Source organism: Spermophilus citellus (assembly GCF_964194105.1).
Source record: "Spermophilus citellus genome assembly, chromosome: 2".
Taxonomy (NCBI): Eukaryota; Metazoa; Chordata; class Mammalia; order Rodentia; family Sciuridae; genus Spermophilus; species Spermophilus citellus.
In genome coordinates, this window is record NC_138183.1 from 249,893,338 (window position 1) to 249,913,222 (window position 19,885).

Consider the following 19,885-nt stretch of genomic DNA (forward strand, 5'->3'; position numbering starts at 1 on the left):
CATGGAAGTGCATATTACTAGAAGTCCCTCTTAGAGATGAGGAAAACACACCTCCAAAAGTAGAAGCAAGCCCGGTGTGGTGGTACATGTCTGTAATCCCAGCTAATCAGGAGGCTGAGACAGAAGGATAGCAAGTTCAAGGGCAGACTCAGCAATTTAGTGAGACCCTATCTCAAAATAAAAAGGGATGGGGAGGGGCTGGGGATGTGGCTCAAGCGGTAGCACGTTCGCCTGGCATTCACGGGGTGCTGGGTTCGATCCTCAGCACCACATAAAAATAAAATAAAGATGTTGTGTCCACCGAAAACTAAATATATATATAAAAGTTCTCTCTCTCTCTCTTAAAAAAAAAAAAAAAAGGGCTGGAGACAGGGCACAGTGGCAAATGCCTATAATCCCAGCGGCTTGGAAGGGTGAGGCAGGAGGATCATGAGTTCAAAGCCAGCCCCAGTAATTTATCGAGGAAGCAACTTAGTGAGACCCTGTCTCTAAATAAAATATAAAAGGGGCTGTGGATGTGTCTCAGTGGTTGAGTGCCCCTGGGTTCAGTCCCTAGTACCAAAAAAAGTGGGGGTGTGGGGCTTGGGTATAGCTCAGTGGCACAGTATCCCTGGGGTTCAATTCCCAGTACTATTAAAAAAAGAAAAGAAAAAGTAGAATAACTTGTCCAAGGTCACACTGCTGTCGAGGGACAGAGTCAAACTTTGAACCCAAATCTGCCTGTCTCTAAAACTTCCAATGGGCTACATTCTGGAAGTCAAGATTGCTAGAAGCTTCTAGCTAACCTACAGTTCTGACTTTATCTCCCATAAAGTACAACCAACCTGGTCTCCAATACACCACTCAATGCAACCACTCCGGGTTCAGGCAATACTTCCGTCAGGAAAGCTGGTCCCTATCCTTTCCATCAGTCATCTTTTAAGGTCCAACCAAGTCCCATCTCCTCCATGAAGCCTTCCCTGACCACTTGGGTTAGGAATCCTAGTAACTATCTGTGCTTACAACATTATTGCTTCCATTTTGCAGAGTAAGACACTGAAGAACAAGGTGGATCAGTAAAATGCATCCCTAGCAAGTAGCAAGGAGGGGACTCGAAACCAGGCAGTGCATGTTCTTCCCTGACTGCCACCTTCCCTTGGGAGCACCTCTCTCGCCTCTGGGTTCTCAGGGCAGCCACTGTCCACCACTCTCTAGAGAAATCATCTCACTGAGCCTGGAGCCCCTTCTACCCACAGAGAGCATCAGGGCCAAAGCACAACAGTCAGGCAGGATTTCAGGCAGGGGCAAGCCTCAGGGAAGGAGCCATTGTGTGTCAGTCCTGTGTGACACCTGAGGAGAATCGTGACCTCCCTGAGTCCCTAGGGAAAGCTAAAGCACACGCAAGCACTACGCCTGGGAAGGCAGAGAGGTATGGGTCAGATTTTGAAAAGATTCCCATGAAACATGTTGGAGAGTTGGTGTTTCAGTGGGATAATCCCCTGCTCTGCAGGGGTGGTTCCTCCCAGAAGGCACAGAAGATTGACATTCTCCTGATCCATACCCACCGTTGCCCTGTCTCTGCAGGGTACAGCTGCCTGCAACTGCAGGGACACCCTCTGCCCACCTGGTATAAGGGAGAAATTGGTACCCAGGATTTGGGAATTTTTTTTTTTTTAGTTGTCAATGGACCTTTATTATTTATTTATTTATTGAACTGAACCCAGTGCCTCACACGTGCTAGGCAAGTGCTCTGCCACTGAGCCACCGCCCTAGCCCAGGATTTAGGATTATTACTGGCTTCTGACAAGACACTGCCACTAAGTAGCTCCAATAACCAGACTCAGATAATCAAGGGACACAGCACTCCTTTTTGGAGGCAGCATGGAGACAGGTGAGGAGCCACTGTCCCTGGAGTCTGCTCAGGGCTCAGATCCCAGCTCCGCATCTCTGAGCCTCGCTTTACCTGCTGTAAAATGGAGAGTCACCCTCACGCAGGGATCATGAGGATGAACTGAGGTAAAACACCTGAGGGCCCAGCAAAGGCTCCTGAGCTGCAGGCCCCTCCCGCCTCCCTCAGATCTCCTTCCGGTTCTTCTGGGCTCTAACTTGCTCCTTTGCTGGTTCTGCTGCCCCATCCCACTGTAGGTCCTCTTAGGCTTCTCCTTGGCCACCTCATCTGATCCCAGAGCCTCAAATACTCTCCCCCCATGTGGCACTCCTAGGGCTCCATTTGCAGCCCCCACTTTACCTCAAAGAGCTGGTCTCACCTTTCCAACCACCTGGACATCTCTGTCTAGAAACGCCCAGGGGCACCCAAACCAAGACTTTCATGATCTAGTGTCCCAAACCTGTTCCCTGTCCCGGCTGCCCTCTTCCCTCTCACCCCACCCCACAACCAAAAGGCAGAGTCCCTGCCACAGCTTCAGCCTCAGGAACGGCACTCCAGCACTGCAGCTGCCAGCACAGACACCACAGCTGGCACGGCTCCTTGGCCACTCTCCATGACAATGAAGGTTCAGGGCCCCAAAACCTCTTGCCTCAACTACCTTCCAGCTGATCTCTCCCCCACCTAACTTCCCTCTCTAATCCTGCCGCACTATACCCCCAGCTTCCTAATGCGGCTCTTATCTTCATATACTTGATCATATACTAGATCAAAACCCTTTGGGGGCTCACTTACCGCTACACAGTACCCAGTCAGTACCCGCTAAGAGTTAGCTGAATGACTTTAGCCAAGTCTTCCAGCCCTGGGCCTCCTCCTGCTTCTCCTGCTGTAGATTCCACTCTGTCTCCTTCAGTCCCTGGCGTCCCTCTGCAGACTCAAGGTACATTCCCCCCCACCACCACTTCCACACCTCTGTCCTTGCCAATTCCTTGGCTTGGAGTGACTTCCCCCAAGACATGCTTGCTAATCGTGTCCAAGACCAACCCTAGACAGCACGCTGTCCACAAACCCATTACCAATCCAACTCGTTAACTTATAACTTCATTCACTACCCTGCATTCTCTATCTAAATCTCGCTTAACATAAAACAACTTCTGAAAATACGCAACCTAACTTTTCTTTTTTTTGGTGGTGGTGCTGGGGATTGAACATAGGGCCTTGTGCATGTGAGACAAGCACTCTACCAACTGAGCTATATCCCCAGCCCTGCAACCTAACTCTTGCCCCCAACTAATAATTTGATGGTGTCCCCCCAACTTTTGATGTGTCCACAAGTATTTATTATTTATTGTAAATATCCTTATGCCATAATAAAAAATAGTATTTTGCTTATAATAATTACCACTGACCACTAATTATGTACCACTCAATTATCACAACAAACCTATGAGATACACGTTTACCCCCATTTTACAGATCAAGAAAAATGAGTCTAAAGTTTATATACTTGTCTGATATCACAGGATTAGTGGATAGAGATGACAGATCTAAACCCAGATCTGAGCCCCAGAAGCCTGTGGTTTAACCACTAAGCTACACTGCCTCGCTGCCTCTCAGGGCACACACTACAGTCTTGTGTTGTTGTTTTTTGTTCTTTGTTTTTTTTTTTCCTGCATTTTGTTTATTTGTTGCCATTGCAGGTTGAATACCCTTGATCTGAAATGCCTAGGAAGAATTTCCAATTTGGGATTTTTTTTTTTCAGATTTGGAATATTTGCATATCATGAGATATCTTGGGGATGGACCCAATTCCAAACACTCGTTTGCTTCCCACTCAGCCCATGCACATGGCCTGAAGGTTCTTTCACACAACATTATTCCTGTGACCCACCACAGTCTAATTTTTCAATTGTGGCATCTGTCAGTGCTCAATACTACCAGCTTTTGGAGTACTTCAGATTTCAGATTTTTCAGATTAAATATGTTCAATCTGTATTTACGGAGCATTTTCTATCTTCCAGGTACTGTTCTATGCACTTTTCCTGAATTAGCAAACTTCATTTTCATATCAACTCTCTATGGTAGGTACTATGGTTATTCCTCTTATAGATAAGGAAGCTCACGCCTAAGTTCCCTGCCCAGGGGCTCTGGATGCGAATCTCACTCTAGACCACTCAAGGGACTGCCTTCTTATCTGCTTCCTCAGTGAAACAGTGACTGCCTGGAGCAGAGAGTCCATCTTCCTCCTCTCTGATTCCCCTGCAGCCTCCAACACACAGCCTCTCACAGAGAAGCCCTTCATCACCACCCATTGAATTAGATCACTAACAAAGGCACAGGACACTTGTCTACCTTCCTGCAGAGGCACATTACCACCAGTTTCCTACTTCCCTTTCTTGAGCCAGGCATACACCTGACAGTCAGCCCTAACATGGGTGCCCCAACTCCACCAGGTCTCCCACACACGCACCTCTGCACCCCTTCTTCCACACATGTAGATGACACGAGGAAGCACAGACGTGCAAACCCCCTGCAAAATACCAGTCGACTCTGCCCGCCTTTGGCAGATAACCTACAGCAGGGACACAGACTCCCAGCCACTCACACTTAAGAGTCTTCAGTTACATGTAGCCAGACCCCCCGCCCCCTGAGAAAAAAAGCAAATTCCTGGCCAGGAGATTTTCAATCAGTGGGTAAGCTTAGACCCGGGGAAGGCACGCAAAGCTTCCACAAGAATCCACAAATCCATACGTACACCGAACATCTGAAGGCAGTTTGGTACATCTTGCATATAAAGCCAAAACTATTTTTCTAATGTATATTTTATTAACTGCAATGGCAAATAAAACATTGAAGTCATCTAAAAGCTTTTCTGAATTCATAGGAGCTTTGAGTCATTTGTTTTCCCAATAAACAGAAATAAAAATGATAACTGCTATTTGGAAGGAATAGTGTGAATTACTGACTTTTAGAAATGTCCTCAATTTCAGAAAAAGTTGGAAACCACTCAAAGCAGATAAAAATGAAGTGACAGCAACTTCCAGGGAAGCTTGAGGACTTAGAACTGCTCAGAGATCAGGAGCCGGACCTGATCCCCTGAAACTTTTCCTCTCCCACCCCAGTCACCATGGTGGGATCCCATGCCTATCTTTCTTGGCTGAATAAGAATGTATTAGAAGAAGTGTAATGAGCACAGGATGTTATGAAATCCGCCTAGGAAACGAGGAACAAATACAAGGAGAAAAAAATGAGGTTTAGGGTTGGGGGAAGAAGGAGGGGAGTTAGTGGGGTTGTGCTGTGCCTGTCACCTCCAGACACAACCGTGTCTACAACCCCTATGGCCACCCACACATACACGTGAAAACAAACACACATATATGATACACATGTATTTGCATGTACATATGGCCTTACCTCAAGCCTTTGTTCTCTCAAATACTTATTAATAGCTCTTCATTCATTCCACAAATCTTTATCAAACTCCCACTAAGTGCCTGGTGCTATATTAGGTGCAGTGAATACAGAATGAATAAAGACATATCCTGCCCTTTATCACACACCCCTCTCAACAGACCACACACAGACATACCCATACCACATACACACAGCAACTCTGCCCCTGCTAGCTGTCGGACACCCACCCAATACCTCCCTTTCCTATTTCTTACATCACACACACACACACACACACACACACACACAGTGGGTCAGGCACACAGCCAGCTCTCTCAGCTGCAACACAGCTAACACAAAAATTAGTCTGATGCACACCCATTTGAGACTCAAGAACCATTCCTTTCACTCAAACACATCTTCTACACACATATACACCTGCATTCAGTGGCACACACATTATTTGTTGCACTGGAAGCCTCTGAAGCCAGTGAAAGGCTTTCAAAGAATGGATTGACCATTCTGGGTACAGTTTTCATATACCCAAGCCCAGTTCATACACAGTGAAATCATGGACCTGTTACTGTAACTTCCCCCACAGCTCAAATGGTTCATCTTAGCCAGGCACAGAGGTGCACACCTAGTATCCCAGCAAATCAGGAGACTGAGGCCAGAGGATCACAAGTCTAGAGTAGCCTCAGCAACTTAGCAAGGCCCGGTCTCAAAATAAAGAATGAAAAGGGCTGGTCATGTAGTTAAGTAGTAGAGCACCCCAAGTTCAATCCCCAGTACCACCAAAAAAAAAAAAAAGAGAAGATTCCTCCTATTGCTTAGGAGGCCTTGGTGGAGAGGGATCATAGGAATTAAAAAATGAATTTAAGGACCTGGACAGAATTCTCATAGATTTCTATGACAGAATTTCATAGACATAGACAGAATTCTCATAGATGCTGAGGTCTTGCATTTCAACACAGGTACCTGGGTACCTGCACATGAGCACACATCCTTACAGCTGTGTACCACTCACCCCACTAGGCCTTCGCTTCCTATCAATAAGCACTACAGTTCAAACAGATCCATTCACACATATAATACACATTGCCAGACTCTTAGGCCTCTGCACACAAGACACACAATTTCACAGTTTAGGGAGCACCTGAGCTCCTTGGAGAAAAGGTGAGAAGGTGTCAGATTAACTTATACACACAGTTCCTGAAGATTTATCTCACAACCTTGTACAAATAGCCCCACAAAAACAATCCAACCCTTCCTTACCTATTTGTCTACCACAACTTATAAATACACAAACTACTGTCCAAAGTCAAGACTTCTCATACCCAGGGCCTCGCCTGCATGCGCTGCTCTTCCATAGCTTTCCACATGCACATAGCCACAGGGACACCCATTTTCTGAGCCATACACTCCCCAAAAGACTCTACCTTTTGGAAGGCAGAAACATACACACACACACACACACACACACACACACACACCACATTAGAGTGGCCCACACCTTCTAGAGGCACTGGGGGAGAAGAAAGCATGTCTGGCTCACACACCTGCTGGGAAAGGCACCCCCAAACAGATGGGGAAACCTCTCCCCCACCACCCAGCCAGACCGAAGTAAAAGAGGCTCCTGAAAGTTCCCTTCTTCCCTCATCCCCACTAAAACCACAGCTCAGACCCAGGCCAGGCTCAACCCAAGACCCTTGTCCTTCACTGCCTGCCAGGCATCCCTCTTGCAGCTGGGGTGCTGACAGAACCCCCTCCCGAACGCCTCCCTTCCAAGTCCCCAGTCCACATTCTATCTCCTGTTCAAAGTCGGCAACCCCTCAACAGTCGTAATCTCCCACTGGAACCCCATGCTCCAAGGGCTCCAACGTCTGACACAGAAGCCTCGCCTCCTGCTATCTCACCTGGGACACACAACCTGCCATCTTGGCCCCTCGCAAACCGTCAACTCCTACTCAAGAGCCTCACCGCTCTCTCACCTCACGCTTTTCCCTTCACTGTCCAAGGGGCTCAGGTGATTCTGGGATGGAAAAGATTCGGTTCCCGCCTTCCTGGCGGGTGCGGGCACAGCATGGCAATCCCCAGGATCCCTCACCCGCCTTGTTGTCTGGTCTGCGGACTCAGGACCTTCACAGACTGCGGCTGTCCCTAACCCCAAGCTTCCTGCAAGTCCCGCCCACACGGACCCACTCACACAGGCCTCGCCCACTGGCTCTCAGGGACCGCCCATGCAGGCCCTGCCCACTCTCCCTCAGGACCCACCCAACTGGTCCTGCACTAAGGCCTCACCGTCCCACACAAGGTCCCACTAGGTCCCCAATGGCCCCACCCAACAGGCCAGCCCACACACCTCCCAGCCTCAAAGCCCCTCCACACTCCCCGGCCTGCACACATAGGCCTCACTCACAACCCTCCCACACCCACGAAGGACGTGCCCACCGTGCAGGCCAAACTCTTTGTCCCAGGTCCCTGCACACAAGGCCCCACCTCTCATAGGCTTCGCCCAGCACACCCCCCCACACCAGCCCTTACTGCCCCTCACAGCCGCTCACAGAACCTGCCCACACGACCTCCACCAGCTCCTACAGCACTGGAGAACTCACACGGGTCACGCCCACACTGGCCACCCCCATAGGCTCGGGTCTCTCCCCGCCCACTGATTAACCGCACGCGCCCTCGCGCGGACAGGCAGGCTCTCAAGATCCTCGGACCCCGCCCTCCCAACCACCTCACCCCGGCACCTCCAGCCTCCCACTCCCGCGCCCACACCCCCTGCGGCGACTCCCCCGGGCTCACCTTCGCTGCAGAACTTGCCACCGAAGCCCGTATGGCTGCAGTCGCAGCCCACCTCGCCGGGGGCCAGTACAGTGCAGAGGCCGCCGTTGGCGCAGGGGTTGCGCGCGGGCGCGCACAGCGGATCGGCAGCCGCGCCGCGCAGGCCTTGGCTGCCCAGCAGCGCCGGGGGCCGCTCACCCAGCTTCAGGTTGGCCAGGAGGCCGCGGAAGGGTGGCTCGTACTTGACGGTGCTGAGCGTGAGTGCCGAGAGGCGCACGTCGGGAGGGATTCCACCCACGAACAGGTCGCTGGCCACCTGCATCTCGCGCCGCTTGGAGCGCACCTCTGCCGCGCGGGCCTCGCCATCCACCGCTAGCGCCGTGCGGCGCGCGTCGCGGGTCAACAACACCATGTGCCAACGGTCGTCCGCCACCGGCGTGTCCAGCTGCAGCGTGGCGGGCTCGGCGCACGAAAGCGTGAAGCGCAGCCGCAGGCGCCCGTCCACCAGCAGCAGCTCCAAAAAGTCGCAGTCGCCGCCGTCGTCCAGGTAGAGCAACAGCGCGCGCGTGGCGTTGGTGCGCAGGCTGAAACTGAGCTCGCCGCTGCTCGCTGCGCCTGCCCAGCGCGCGTAGCGAGCCCACTGCCCGGGGCCGCCGCCGAACTCCAGGCTGCCGGCGCCCGCCGCCAGCGCCAGCAGCAGCAGCAGCAGCGGTGGCGGCGGTGGCGGTCGCCACCGGCTCCCGGGCGCCATGCCTCCGGCGGCCCCGGCGCCGCCCGGCCCCCGGCCCCGCTCAGGCTTCAGAGCCGCGGGCACATGGGGCGGGGAGGGGGCCGGGGGCCCCCGGCACCGAGCGGGGCTCCCTCGCCGGCTCACAGTGCCATGGGCCTGGCGGTGGGGCGATATGCGTAGAGGCCCAGGTGCCGACTTCCCCCCGGCGGCGGCGACAGCGGCGGCGGGGCCCCTCCCCTGCTGCGGACTTGAACGGAAGTTGGGGGAGGGACGCCTGCAGGGAAACAGAGAAGAAAGCTTTAATGGGGGGTTTCGGGGAGATCAGGGCCCGTCGGTGTCTGGCTCCCGCCTCAAACCAACAGATGCCCACCTGTTTTTCTTTAGGACTTGAGCTGGCCCTGAACTGGAGAGTGTCTTGAAGCAAGAAACATAATCGCGGATGGAAGTACTGGGAACCCAACACTTGGGGAGAGACAGCACCCGGAAGGGACATTATTGGCTTGAGATGTGGACGGGTGGGAAAGTGACACCTTGGAATTCAGCAGGAGTCCAATCCTGCTGGCCTCACACTGGCGTCAGGACCAAGGCCAGCTCCTGGGAGTGAGACCTAGGATCTCTCCAACAGGTGACCCCACCCCCTTCTTTTTAAGTCACCCAACCTCTGTGAGGTGGCTCCCACCTCTAGCCAGGGATCACTCGCTCTCTCATCAGCTCTTGATGCTGGATAATGAAGTTGCTAAATAATTCATTGAGATTAATTAAATGCCAATTCGTCAATGGTGTCACAGGGTAACCAGCCTGGGAAGGGGGCAAAGGATAGAAGCCAGGAGTCGCTCAGATACCCACACCCCAAAGCCTTTTCATCCCTGCAAGGACACAGGCATCCAATTCTGAGTCTCCAGTTCCCCCCAAATCACACTCACCCCTCCCGGGGCCCCAACCTCACTGCTCACCAGCTCAGGTCCTTCTGAGGCTAAGTATGTGTCACCCTCAACCTCCAGCTTCAAATCCTCAGCCCCAGGACTGGCCCCACTATTTGGGATCTCTTCACCCCTCAGTTCTTCCCGGTCCCCCACCCAGGGCTGGGGGAGCTACCAGGAGGCAGGCAGGCTCATTTGCATAAAATTGCCTTTCTGAAATGATTACCCTTGTAACTGGCTGTCAGAGAGCAATTTATACCCCACAACGGGGAGGGGAATTTGCATCTCGTTAAACTCTGAGTCGTAATTATTTATATCCAACAACCCTCCTGAATATTGCATTGATTTTATTTTGGGGAGGGAGGGAGGGAAGGAGGTGGGGAGAAGCCTAGAAGAGAAACAGGGAGGGGCCAGAGTTTAGGAGGAGACAGGGAAAGGTGGGGTGGAGGGAGAAAGAGGAAGGAGAAGAGCTCAGGAAAAGTGGCAGAGATGGAAGAATAATGGAAGAGAAGGGAGGCCTGAGGAGGAGAAAAGAAAGAGAAGATTGAGAAAATTAAACTCCAAATTCAAACAGCATTCATCAAGGACCCAGATCCTGGGCATTTTTATAAATGTCATCTTACTTAATCACTCTGAGAAGTCCCATTATTCCCATTAACCCTTGGGGAAGCCCTTGTAGAGAAGTCTGGGTAATTGCCCAAGGTCATGCAGCTGGTCAGCAGGGAACTCGGCCTCAGATCCAAGACTGTCAACTCCAGCATGCCCATGAAGGGGACAAAGGGCAGGACAGCCACAGGTGCAACCCAGGTGGGAACAAAAAGAAGGCTGGATTGGAGAGGGGGTGGGTGCAGGGGCAGGGCCAGGTGCCCCAGCTGGGAGAGGAAGCTGAGCTAAGAAGAGGAAGCTCAGGCCCCCCTAAAAGACCATAGTGAAGGAGGAGCCGAGTCCCAGGAGGGTAGGGCTGGCTAGAGTGACCTGCAAGCAGAAGGAAGATGGGCAGAGAAGGCTCGAAAGCCATCAGTGGTGTCTGGAGAGACATCTCTAAGAGACCTACAAGACCCCTTCCATCGGCCTCCTGACTGCTGTCCTCCCAACCTTACAGGCTCCCATGGGGGACCCACATGTCCTGCCCCAGCTTCCCTACAAGGACTGCCCCTTCCCAGCCAGGGAAGGCATACAGGCCTGTAGCCCCCACTCCCCACAAACACTGTGGGGTTATATATAGCTTGCCACTGCCTCTCCTCATTGGGTAATAGAGATAATTAACATGCGCGGGCTAATTAGCCAATCAAATTAAATGCAGCACCTGCGCCCAGCCTGATTGACGCCCTCACCCCCACACACACATAGGCACCCCCACCTCAGTCCAGGGCAGGGGAGGGGTTCCCTGAGGCTCAGAGGACAGGAAATACTCCCCTTTTTCTCCAGAAGGGGCAGAGGCCTAGCCCCAGTGACCAGAACACTGGCCATCCCCCTACCTCCTCGTTTGGGGTCTCAGTCAGTCTTGCCTGGCCTAGCCTCTGTCTGCCTCCCTCCTGGCCCCCACCCCCACCTCCGGACACTATTTTGGGGAGGGAATTAATTAGCTATTGATTTCCACTCGCAGAGGGAATGGGATTGTGTGCTGCTGTCCATCCCTAGCCCCGCCCAGCCCAGGGAGGAGGTGATCCCTTCAAAGCCCTGCCCTTACCTCCCACCACAGGCCCCTGTCACACTCACAGTCCCTGTCCTCTAGGGAGATGGCAGTGGGGTTCTTGTGAAAAGGCCTAGGGTCAGGGTCTCCCTCCATTCTGGAAAACTGGAGGACAGATAGAGAGAGCCTCCCAAGGCTGGGCAGCAGACACCTGGGCTCTGAGCTGAGGTCTGGTCACCTAGTTGGGGGTGGGTGCAAAGTGGCTGAGAGTCCAGGAGGGGGCGAGTCCATGGCTGGGTGCGGTGGCAGAGTGGGGGCTGCCGCTGGCAGCACGTGTTTGTGGGTAGCTGTGGGGGCAGAGGCTGGGCTTCTGTGGTACATCCCGGGAGGGACAAGGGCAGGGGCTGGGCTGCGGCCCCTCAGGCTCATTACTCATTCTCCCCACAGCCCGCAGCTCTGCAGCACAGGCAGGCCTGGCTCTGCGCCGGGGCACAGGGGCTGCAGGGCCAACCAGGAGGAAGCCCAGCTCTCCCCAAGTCCTCTCTCCAGGGACCCAAAAAGGCCCTTGAGGCAGCTTCAGGTTTTTGAAGCAGAGAAAACCCCAAGGGGAGCATGAGCTAAGTGGACACCTGAGTCCTTCCCACCCCACGCTCCCTGCAGGGCACAGGACACCTGCTGCTCCCCCGACCTCCCCCACAGGACCAGGTTTCTGCTGACCCCACCTCCAACTCAGGGGTCCTGGTGGAACTAGGAGGCACCTGCTCAGCTCCTGCTCCTGGGCTCCCCAGCCTCAGCAGTAGCCTTACTTCCAGGGACCTGCTCCCCGTGGGCCAGGGCCATTGCCTTGCACAACTACATCACGTGAACTGTGTCCCCAGGAGTTGTGCAAGGCAAGGCCGCTCTCGCAGGCTTTGAAATGGAGGCTGTCAACACCCATCAAACACTGGTCCCCAAGACCCACACTTCTCGAGTGCCCACTCCCAGTGCAAGGACACTGGCAGAGTGGCCCCCAGGCTACCCTGCCTGCTCACAGACGACAGTATGGTTTTGCTGCCAGCCCCCACTCTCCCTGGTCACTCTTCCTCAGGAGACTGACCTCTCCCATGGAATCCCAAGATTCTGCACCCAGTCAGCACCCAGCACCCCCTACTTTCAGATACCCTCAGCAGCCGTGGGCAAAAGGTGATGGCCCAGGAGGGGCTGGGAGGGCTGACCTCGGGCGGGCCTCTGAATACCTCCCCTCATGGCCCTCTCCCGTCATCTCATGGCCTCGTCCTCAGTGCCACTGTGGCATTGGGCTGCAACTTTGGGGCTCCCCGGCTGGACCCTCACTGCCACCATCTTATTTTCCCCCGGGTTTTAAGAAGCAGTTTTGTCACCTTGTCCCTCTGAGCTCAGAAGGATGAATTCACTGGCCCAGTAGATCAAGGGTCTGCTGGCTCCTGAGCCCATGGCTGTTCTACTCTGCACCGCCCATAGCTGCAGAGCACTGTCTGAGACTCAAAGACCACCCTCTCCTGGTCTGGCCTCCACAGGGGACACTGCCCTCAGAGGCACCCCAGACTCCAAGCCCAACCCCAGGACTGAAGACAGAGGCCTCGAGCCACTGGGGTTCACTCCTCTCGTTTTTTTCCTGAGGTAGAAACTGAATCCCAGAGAGGAACAGAAACTGACCAGGGATCACGCAGAAAAGCAAGACCCAAGGTCATTAGCCTTGCCTTCTGGAAACTCCCCCTGTATCAGCTGATCAGACCTCGGCCCTCCTGCCTGACCAGTGCAAAATGGCAAATGAATGCGACTTCCCGAGTGAGCTGGTCCGAGCCCACTCGGGCAGAACCCTAGTGTGGGCCCTTTCCAAGCATTCATTCAGCCCCCTTCAGGCTTGGTCCACAGCACGCACGCACGCACGCACGCCTCCCACCATGGGAATGCTAGCCCCCCTCTGGCTCTCCTCACGCCAACATCCTCTCATGCCAGTTGGGATTGAGACAGCAGGGGCCTCCCCCAGGCGCCAGGGGGGAAGAGCTGGGTTTACACACATTCTGAAGGCAGCCCGTGGACAGGTGGGAGAAGTGCGTGTTATGGGGGGAGTAGATTTTGGCTCAAGCTAAAGAGAAACTTGCTGGTGATCCAAAGTTGTGTGCAACGGTGGAGTAGGCTGCCTCCGGAGGGCGAGCTCCTCCTGCGGAGGTGTGGGAGATGACTACTGCAGCACGCTGTGGGGGGGGGGGGCTCTTAGTCACAGGGTGGGGGCATCAGACTGCTTCAACCCTAAGGACCCTCAGGTTCAGCATGTTTTTTAGAAGGTGCCCTCTCCCTCCTGAAACAGCAGGCAAGACTGACAGACGCAGAGTTTCTATTCCCCTTCCTGCTCCTTCCTTCCAGTTCTGACAGTCTAGGACTAGAGACAAGGGAAGACCTGGGCATGCCCACACCCAGCCACAGCCTCGGCATGGAGAAGAACAAGCTAGTACACTAGTCAGAGGCATGGGCTGTGGAGCCTGGCTGCCAATGCCAACTCTCTCTCTCTCTCTAGCTGTGTGATCTTTAGCAAGTTACTTAGCTTCTCTGTGCTTCCATTTCTTTACATGTAAAACAGGGGTGGTAATAGTGTTGGCAGAATTAGAATTAATATGTGTAAAGCACTTAGAACAGCACCTCACAGAGACTGAAGCGTGAGGGTGTGTTATGTTAATGATTACTTCTAAAACTCTTCATTTCTCAGCCTTTTACAATTTACAAAACTACTCATCTAATGTTTCCTTTGATTCTCACCAGAACCCGATGGGGGTGTAAGCTAGGCAGGTATTATCACTGCCCCCTTTTCCACAGCTCATAAGTGGCAGAGCTGGGACTCAGGTTTGGTTCTATCCAATCTCTGGGCCCCCGGGCTCTTTCCTACTCTGCGGGGAATCTCAACCTGCCTGGGAAGGAAGGAGAAGGGATGAAGAGGTGGGTAGACAAGAGGGAGACGGACACCAGCAGGGGCCGAGAGTGAGCAGGTGTTTTTGCAAGGCCACTGAGCAGGTCTCTGTGTGCTTGGGGGGAGTAAAAAGGGTCTGGGGATAAGGGTGGCAGTTCAAAGTGTACACAGGAGGCTCCGCCAAGAGAGCAGGGCTGGAGAAAGGGTGGGCAGGGGATGGAGGTGCAGAGAAATGACTTGGCAGAGTGGGCGATAGAGCCTTGGGGCTTAGCAGATTTCATATCAGATGAAATAGAGTTCACAGAACCAGGCACAGAGTAGGTGCACATTACATAGTCGTTACTAATGCCATCATATCATCTCATCTAGTCCTGGTAACATTCCTGCAGTGTAGTTACGAGAGCACCCATTTAACAGATGAGGAAGCTGAGGCTCACCCAGGGGCAGAGTGGAGTTCATGCAGCCTCACCCTTGCTGCCTCCCCCATGTTCAATGGTGATGGCAGTGGAAGAACAGCTTTGAAAATGACAGTAAGATGCCATGTACACTGGATTCTTTGTTGAATGAGTCTCGGGAGCCAACAGGCCCATCAGCATGGAAGGGGCAAGATGGGAGAGCCTCATGGACAGATGGAGCTGCAGGGTGGGTGGCGTGTGAGGATACACATGGGGGCATCCTCATGGGGGCCAGGTGGGAGCTTCCAGTGAATGGACCAGTGCATCTCTGGTGCCAGGCAGGGGCAGGGCCCTGTGTGTAAGGACTGATGTTGGAGGTGACGCACCCGGGTTCTAAGGGAGGCCAGGTGGGGCTGAATGCCAGGCTAGACCAGCAGGGCCTGGGGCTTGGGGGCTTTCTGAGGGTACAAAGGTAAGACAGGGGGTGACCGAATGAACTTGGGAGGTGAGCCAAGGCTAAAGGGTGTGTGAGGCAGCACAGCGGGCCACATGCAGTCCCAGTTCCTCAAGAGGCTGGGGCAGGAGGATCACGCGAGCCCAGGAGTTCAAGAACAGCCTGAGCAACACCATGAGACCCCATCTCAAAATAATACTAACCCAGCGTGTGTGTATCTGGTGCAGGCGCGCACACAGACACGCTCACACAAAGGCTTGAGGCAAAGTGCTTAGGACCCGACGAGCGCGTGGTGCATGATGCTGGGGGTCTGGGCACACCTGGGAGGCAGGGTGTGTTCCAGGGAGGAAGGCATGTGTGGCAGGAGTACACGGGGACCTGAGATGCCTGTGGCCACAGGGAGGTGAATTGCTGGATGGAGGCCTGCTCGTGTCTGAGGGCAAGGGCTGGCAGTGCTGTCTTGTGGGAACCAGGGGCACGGACGTGTCGTGTCATGTACAGGAAAGCAGGACTCCTGGGGGAGGTCTCAGAGGCGGGCGGCAAGGTGGCAGTCTCTCTGGGCGGGGAGTGTGGGTGGTGTGCTGCCGGGAGGTGTACTGTGTACGCAGGTGTGTGTGCCTGTGGAGGCGTGTGTCTGGGTGGGTGCCACCGAGCATGTGTATCGGTGTCAGGGCGTCTGTGTCACCACTGGCAAGGGCGGGCAGGAGAGAGCGGCTGGACCTCTGTAGAGACTGAGCCTGGAAGGGATGAGAGACCCCAACAGTCTCTCCGGAGCCTAGCCCCCTCCTCTCGGAAGCCTGCTGTCTCTGTGGTTTCAGCAGGTAGAGAAGCCAGGACAGGCCCAGGCTCCGGGAGAGAAGTCCCCAGCAGCCACTACCCGCCAGTCAGTCCCGCCCACCCGTGCAGCTGAGGACAGGATAGGTCTGAGAACACCTCCCCTAACAGGAATAGGCTTCCCAGCCAGCCTTCTCCCCTGCCCCCAGAAACATCCTGCCTGGCCTCGGATGCCAGCATCCCTGAGCCATCCCTGGAACCAAGAGTCGGGAACCTGAGCAGTTAAAGCACCCCCAAAATAAAAGGCCCCACAGTTAAGGGACCAGTTGACCTCCCTCCTTCCTTCCTGCTCCCTTCCCTCTTCCTCCTTCTCTTTCAGAAGACAGAGAATGTGAAACCTTAAAGTCCACCCTCCCCCAGGAAGGAACGCCCAGACACTGGGAAGGTGGACCAGAAGGAAGGACAGAATGAAGAGAAGGTCCTCACCCACCCCACCCACCCCAACACAAATAAAAGCCAATGTGTACAGAACCCCCAAAGCAGTCAGGAAGGCTAAAACCCCAGGCCCACCCCCTAAGATGTATTTCATCCCTCCAAGCACCCAGAAACTGCCCCTCCCAGCCCTTGCTGGTTCACCGAGGCACCAAGTGCCGTCTCCCAGGACTCAAGGGGGTGAGAGTAGAGGAGAAGCCCACCCAAAGCCAATTTTGCCTCCAACAGCCCATCAAGGCTCAAGAGCTCACACTCCAGCCCAAAGAACCCAGGGCAGACTGCTCCTTCAGCTAGGGGAGAGTCTGGGACATGAAAAAATGATCCCCTCCTCTTCAGGGGTGGGGGAGCAAGCCCAGGGCCCTGCAGCTTCCTCTCCCCCTGCAGCACTCTCTGACCAGAACCCTGCTGCCTCCCCCCAGCGCATTCCCACCCCAGCAGAGCCCCCTCCTACCCGTTGCCCAGTCTTCCTGCTCATCACCCCCCAGCCTTCCCCTCCGCAAGCTTCTGCTCCTCTCCCTCAGACCCCCACCTTGCCGGGTTTCCCCCAGCGCAGACCCCTCCCTGTCTGAGCACCGTGGCACCTGCCCCTCTGCTCCCCCCATAACCTCCTCTCCCCTTGGCTCCCCTCCCCCAGTAAAGCGAGTCCTCAGTGGTTCCCCCAGACCAAGCCTCTGGCCCCTGCTCCTTTCCTCTCCACTTCTCTCTCCTCTCCAGCCCCCTCTCCTTCTCCTCCCACGAAGCCCAGTTCCTCGCTGGTTTCTCCCCTGCAGACCCTTCACAGCACAACAGCTCACAGCCCCTCTGGCCCAGCACTGCTTCCAGCTCCTGGGGCTCGCAAAAACTGGGGACCCCTCTTCAGAGCCCCTCTTCACAGCCCTCTGGATGCCCCTCCTTCCCTCCCCATCCCTTCCCCCAACGACCCTCCCTCTAACCCCCCTCCATTCGCCCCAGCTCAGGGCCAATGCCCCCTTCCACAGGGAGCTTCCGATCGCCAAGCCCCCCCAGCAGCTTCGCCTCCTAGCTGTCACCCAGCCAGACCTCTCAGCTCAGCGCCCCCGCCCCCCAATCCATCCTTCCTGCCTCCCCCGCCCCCTCCGATCGTTCCCCTCCCCCGATTAGCTCCCGCCCCCCGCCCGTCTCCGCCGCAGCCCCCCCTCCCGTACCTAGTTCTGGGGGCGCCAGGAGCAGGAGAGTAGGGATCAGAGCCCCGGGGACGCCCCGTCTCCGGCGGGTGGCAGAGCTGGGACCAGCGGGTTTGGCCGCCTCGCGCCTCTCTCGTTCCCAGCCGCGTCCCCGCCCGCCCCGCCGCGGTGCCGTTCTGAGGAGGATGCTCCGCGAGTCAGGGCGGCTGCTCCCGCCGCCGCATCCCTGCAACACCGACTGACGGCAGCATCAGCACCAGGGCCCGCCCCCCAGGCGCGCGCATTGGACCACGCTGCGCCAACGGACGAGGGGCGCAGCCAATGCGAAGGCGCAGAAGCCGCCAGTCCAGCGGCTCCACAGGCCCACCTCCCTCCCCCGCACGGGACCTTGGCGTCCCAGCCCCAGGGCATCAGAGCTGTTCCCGGCCTCTGGAGGTCTTTAGTCCAGACGCCCGAGCCCCCAACCAAGCTGACTCCCAACCCAGCCTCAATGTCTTTTCTGGAAACCCAGGTGCCCTAGCTCCTCGTCCTTGGGTCGAGCCTTCAGGTCCTACGCCCTCCACACCTCAGCCGGCGGGTCCTGTGTGTCAGCGCCCAGGACTGGGACAAGCCGAAGGAGAGGCGGGGACCCGCACTTGGGGCACGGAGGGAACAGGACCGATGCGGGGCCTGAGCCGCAGCGCCCTCTGCTGGCTGCGCCCGGGGGCGGGCCACGGCTGAGAGGAGCCTAGGGAAGGGGACCCTGGCCGCTAGGGGCTTTTTCCAGCCCGGAGCCGCTCCCACTGCTCGGGGGGCCTCCTAGCTGGGAGCCTCCAGAACCCAAGAGAGAAGATCCTTGGTGGGATAATGTGGAAGGCTGTGGGGAAGGGAAAGGCAGAGATGGGGGTGGGGTAAACCTAGGGGCTTGGGGTTTCCCAGCCCAGTCTCATGGGAATCCCAGAGTCAGAAGCCGGATTCCCAGGTCTGCCTAGGAGACAGGGCTGGGTTAGGAGTAAGTTTGGGGCTGGGATTGCGGCTACTCATGCGTGGTCACTGAGGGAAACTGGCAGCAGCCCCCTTCTCTGTTCTCCCCACCAGCCCTGAGTTTCAGGTGGGTACTGGAGTGTGCGACAGCTCCATCACTTTGCATGCTGCGTTGAGGGTGGGGAGGGGACATCCTTTTCCTCACTCAGCCAAGAAAAGGTGGACCTAACACCTAGTGTGTGTCCCACTAAGTAGGCTGGACACTGGCTTCTGAATGAGGCTGTGGTGTGTGTGTGTGTGTGTGTGTGTGTGTATACGCTAGACCATTTTGCCAGCTCATCCAGGACCCTGGTTCCTGTTGCAGGGTCTGTGATCTGCACAGCTGGTGGTAGTTGGCATCTCGTAGCCAGAGGCAGTGTACAAGAAGACACATTAAACCACTAATGCATGTATATGCACACCCAGCCAAACACGCTTCTCTGTGCATATAGGCATTCCAAAGAGACACTGGGGACACCTGCAGAAACGCCCCATCATGGTAAGACATCCACAGGAAGCACATACTTACTCAAGAACACACACACTTGCCTTCACACTCAAAGGCAAATGCATGCTAAGGGGAACAGGTACAAACAGGGGCCCTGCCCACAGGGTCATCCTGCCCCGCTAAGTGCATTATTAAGAGTGATTAATTACTGAGTAGATGAATGTGGACACTCCCACAGGGGGACTGTGAGAGGGTTAAAGGGGAACCCAGGTTGCAGGAGGTGTTTCCTAAGAGTTGGGAGGGAGACAGGTCCCCGACTTCAGGCCAGCTCTGACCTTGGAGAGACCCTCAAGCCATTCCCACCAAAGCCACTGGAGGAGCCAGAGAATGGGAACTGCTGAGTCAGGGCCTGTGGATGTGAAATCACCTCTCTGACCCCACAGCCCACTGCCCCGCCCACCCCCACTGTGCCTCTTCCTGCAGCCTTCTCACACACGCCCACCCAGGCATCAGAGCAGAGAGGGACCACAGCTAGGTGCAGTGACAGCTCTCAGACCCTTCTAATGAGTCTGGGCAGGGAGGGAGGTCAAGGTGAGCACTTGTTTCCTGGCCACACAAGGCTTTGCCCATCAAGGGCAGAGAGGTCACCGGGTGGCTGCTGTGCCTCTCTGCCCTTCCCGCCACAGGGATGTCTCACAGAAAGGTCCTGGAGTCAGATCCCCAAGGCAGTTGGGACCCAGCACTTCAAGACACACACCCTAAACACACAGGTGCCCTCCCACTGTGACTCAAGTATGTGAGAACACAAGCCCTTCTCCAGTGTGCACAGGTCAGTGGGGACACGGGGAGGGGACACACAGCAAATAGAGGGCATGTCCCTGCACACACACATACAGGCACACACCGCAAACGTGAAGCGCAGACATCC

General features: G+C 55.3%; 1 protein-coding gene across 4 annotated transcripts in view; it reads right to left on the reverse strand.

Annotated features, from left to right (window-relative positions):
- The window catches only part of NRXN2 (neurexin 2), a 95,358-nt gene extending 86,537 nt beyond the window's left edge, over positions 1-8,821 (reverse strand). For all 4 annotated transcript variants that reach the window (XM_081261048.1, XM_081261047.1, XM_081261046.1 and 1 more), the window contains exon 1: positions 8,066-8,821. In XM_081261048.1, the coding sequence (XP_081117174.1) occupies positions 8,066-8,795 (730 nt within the window). In that variant the 5' untranslated portion in view covers positions 8,796-8,821. The remainder of the gene's footprint in view (positions 1-8,065) is intronic.
- Between the last annotated feature and the right edge of the window lie 11,064 nt (positions 8,822-19,885).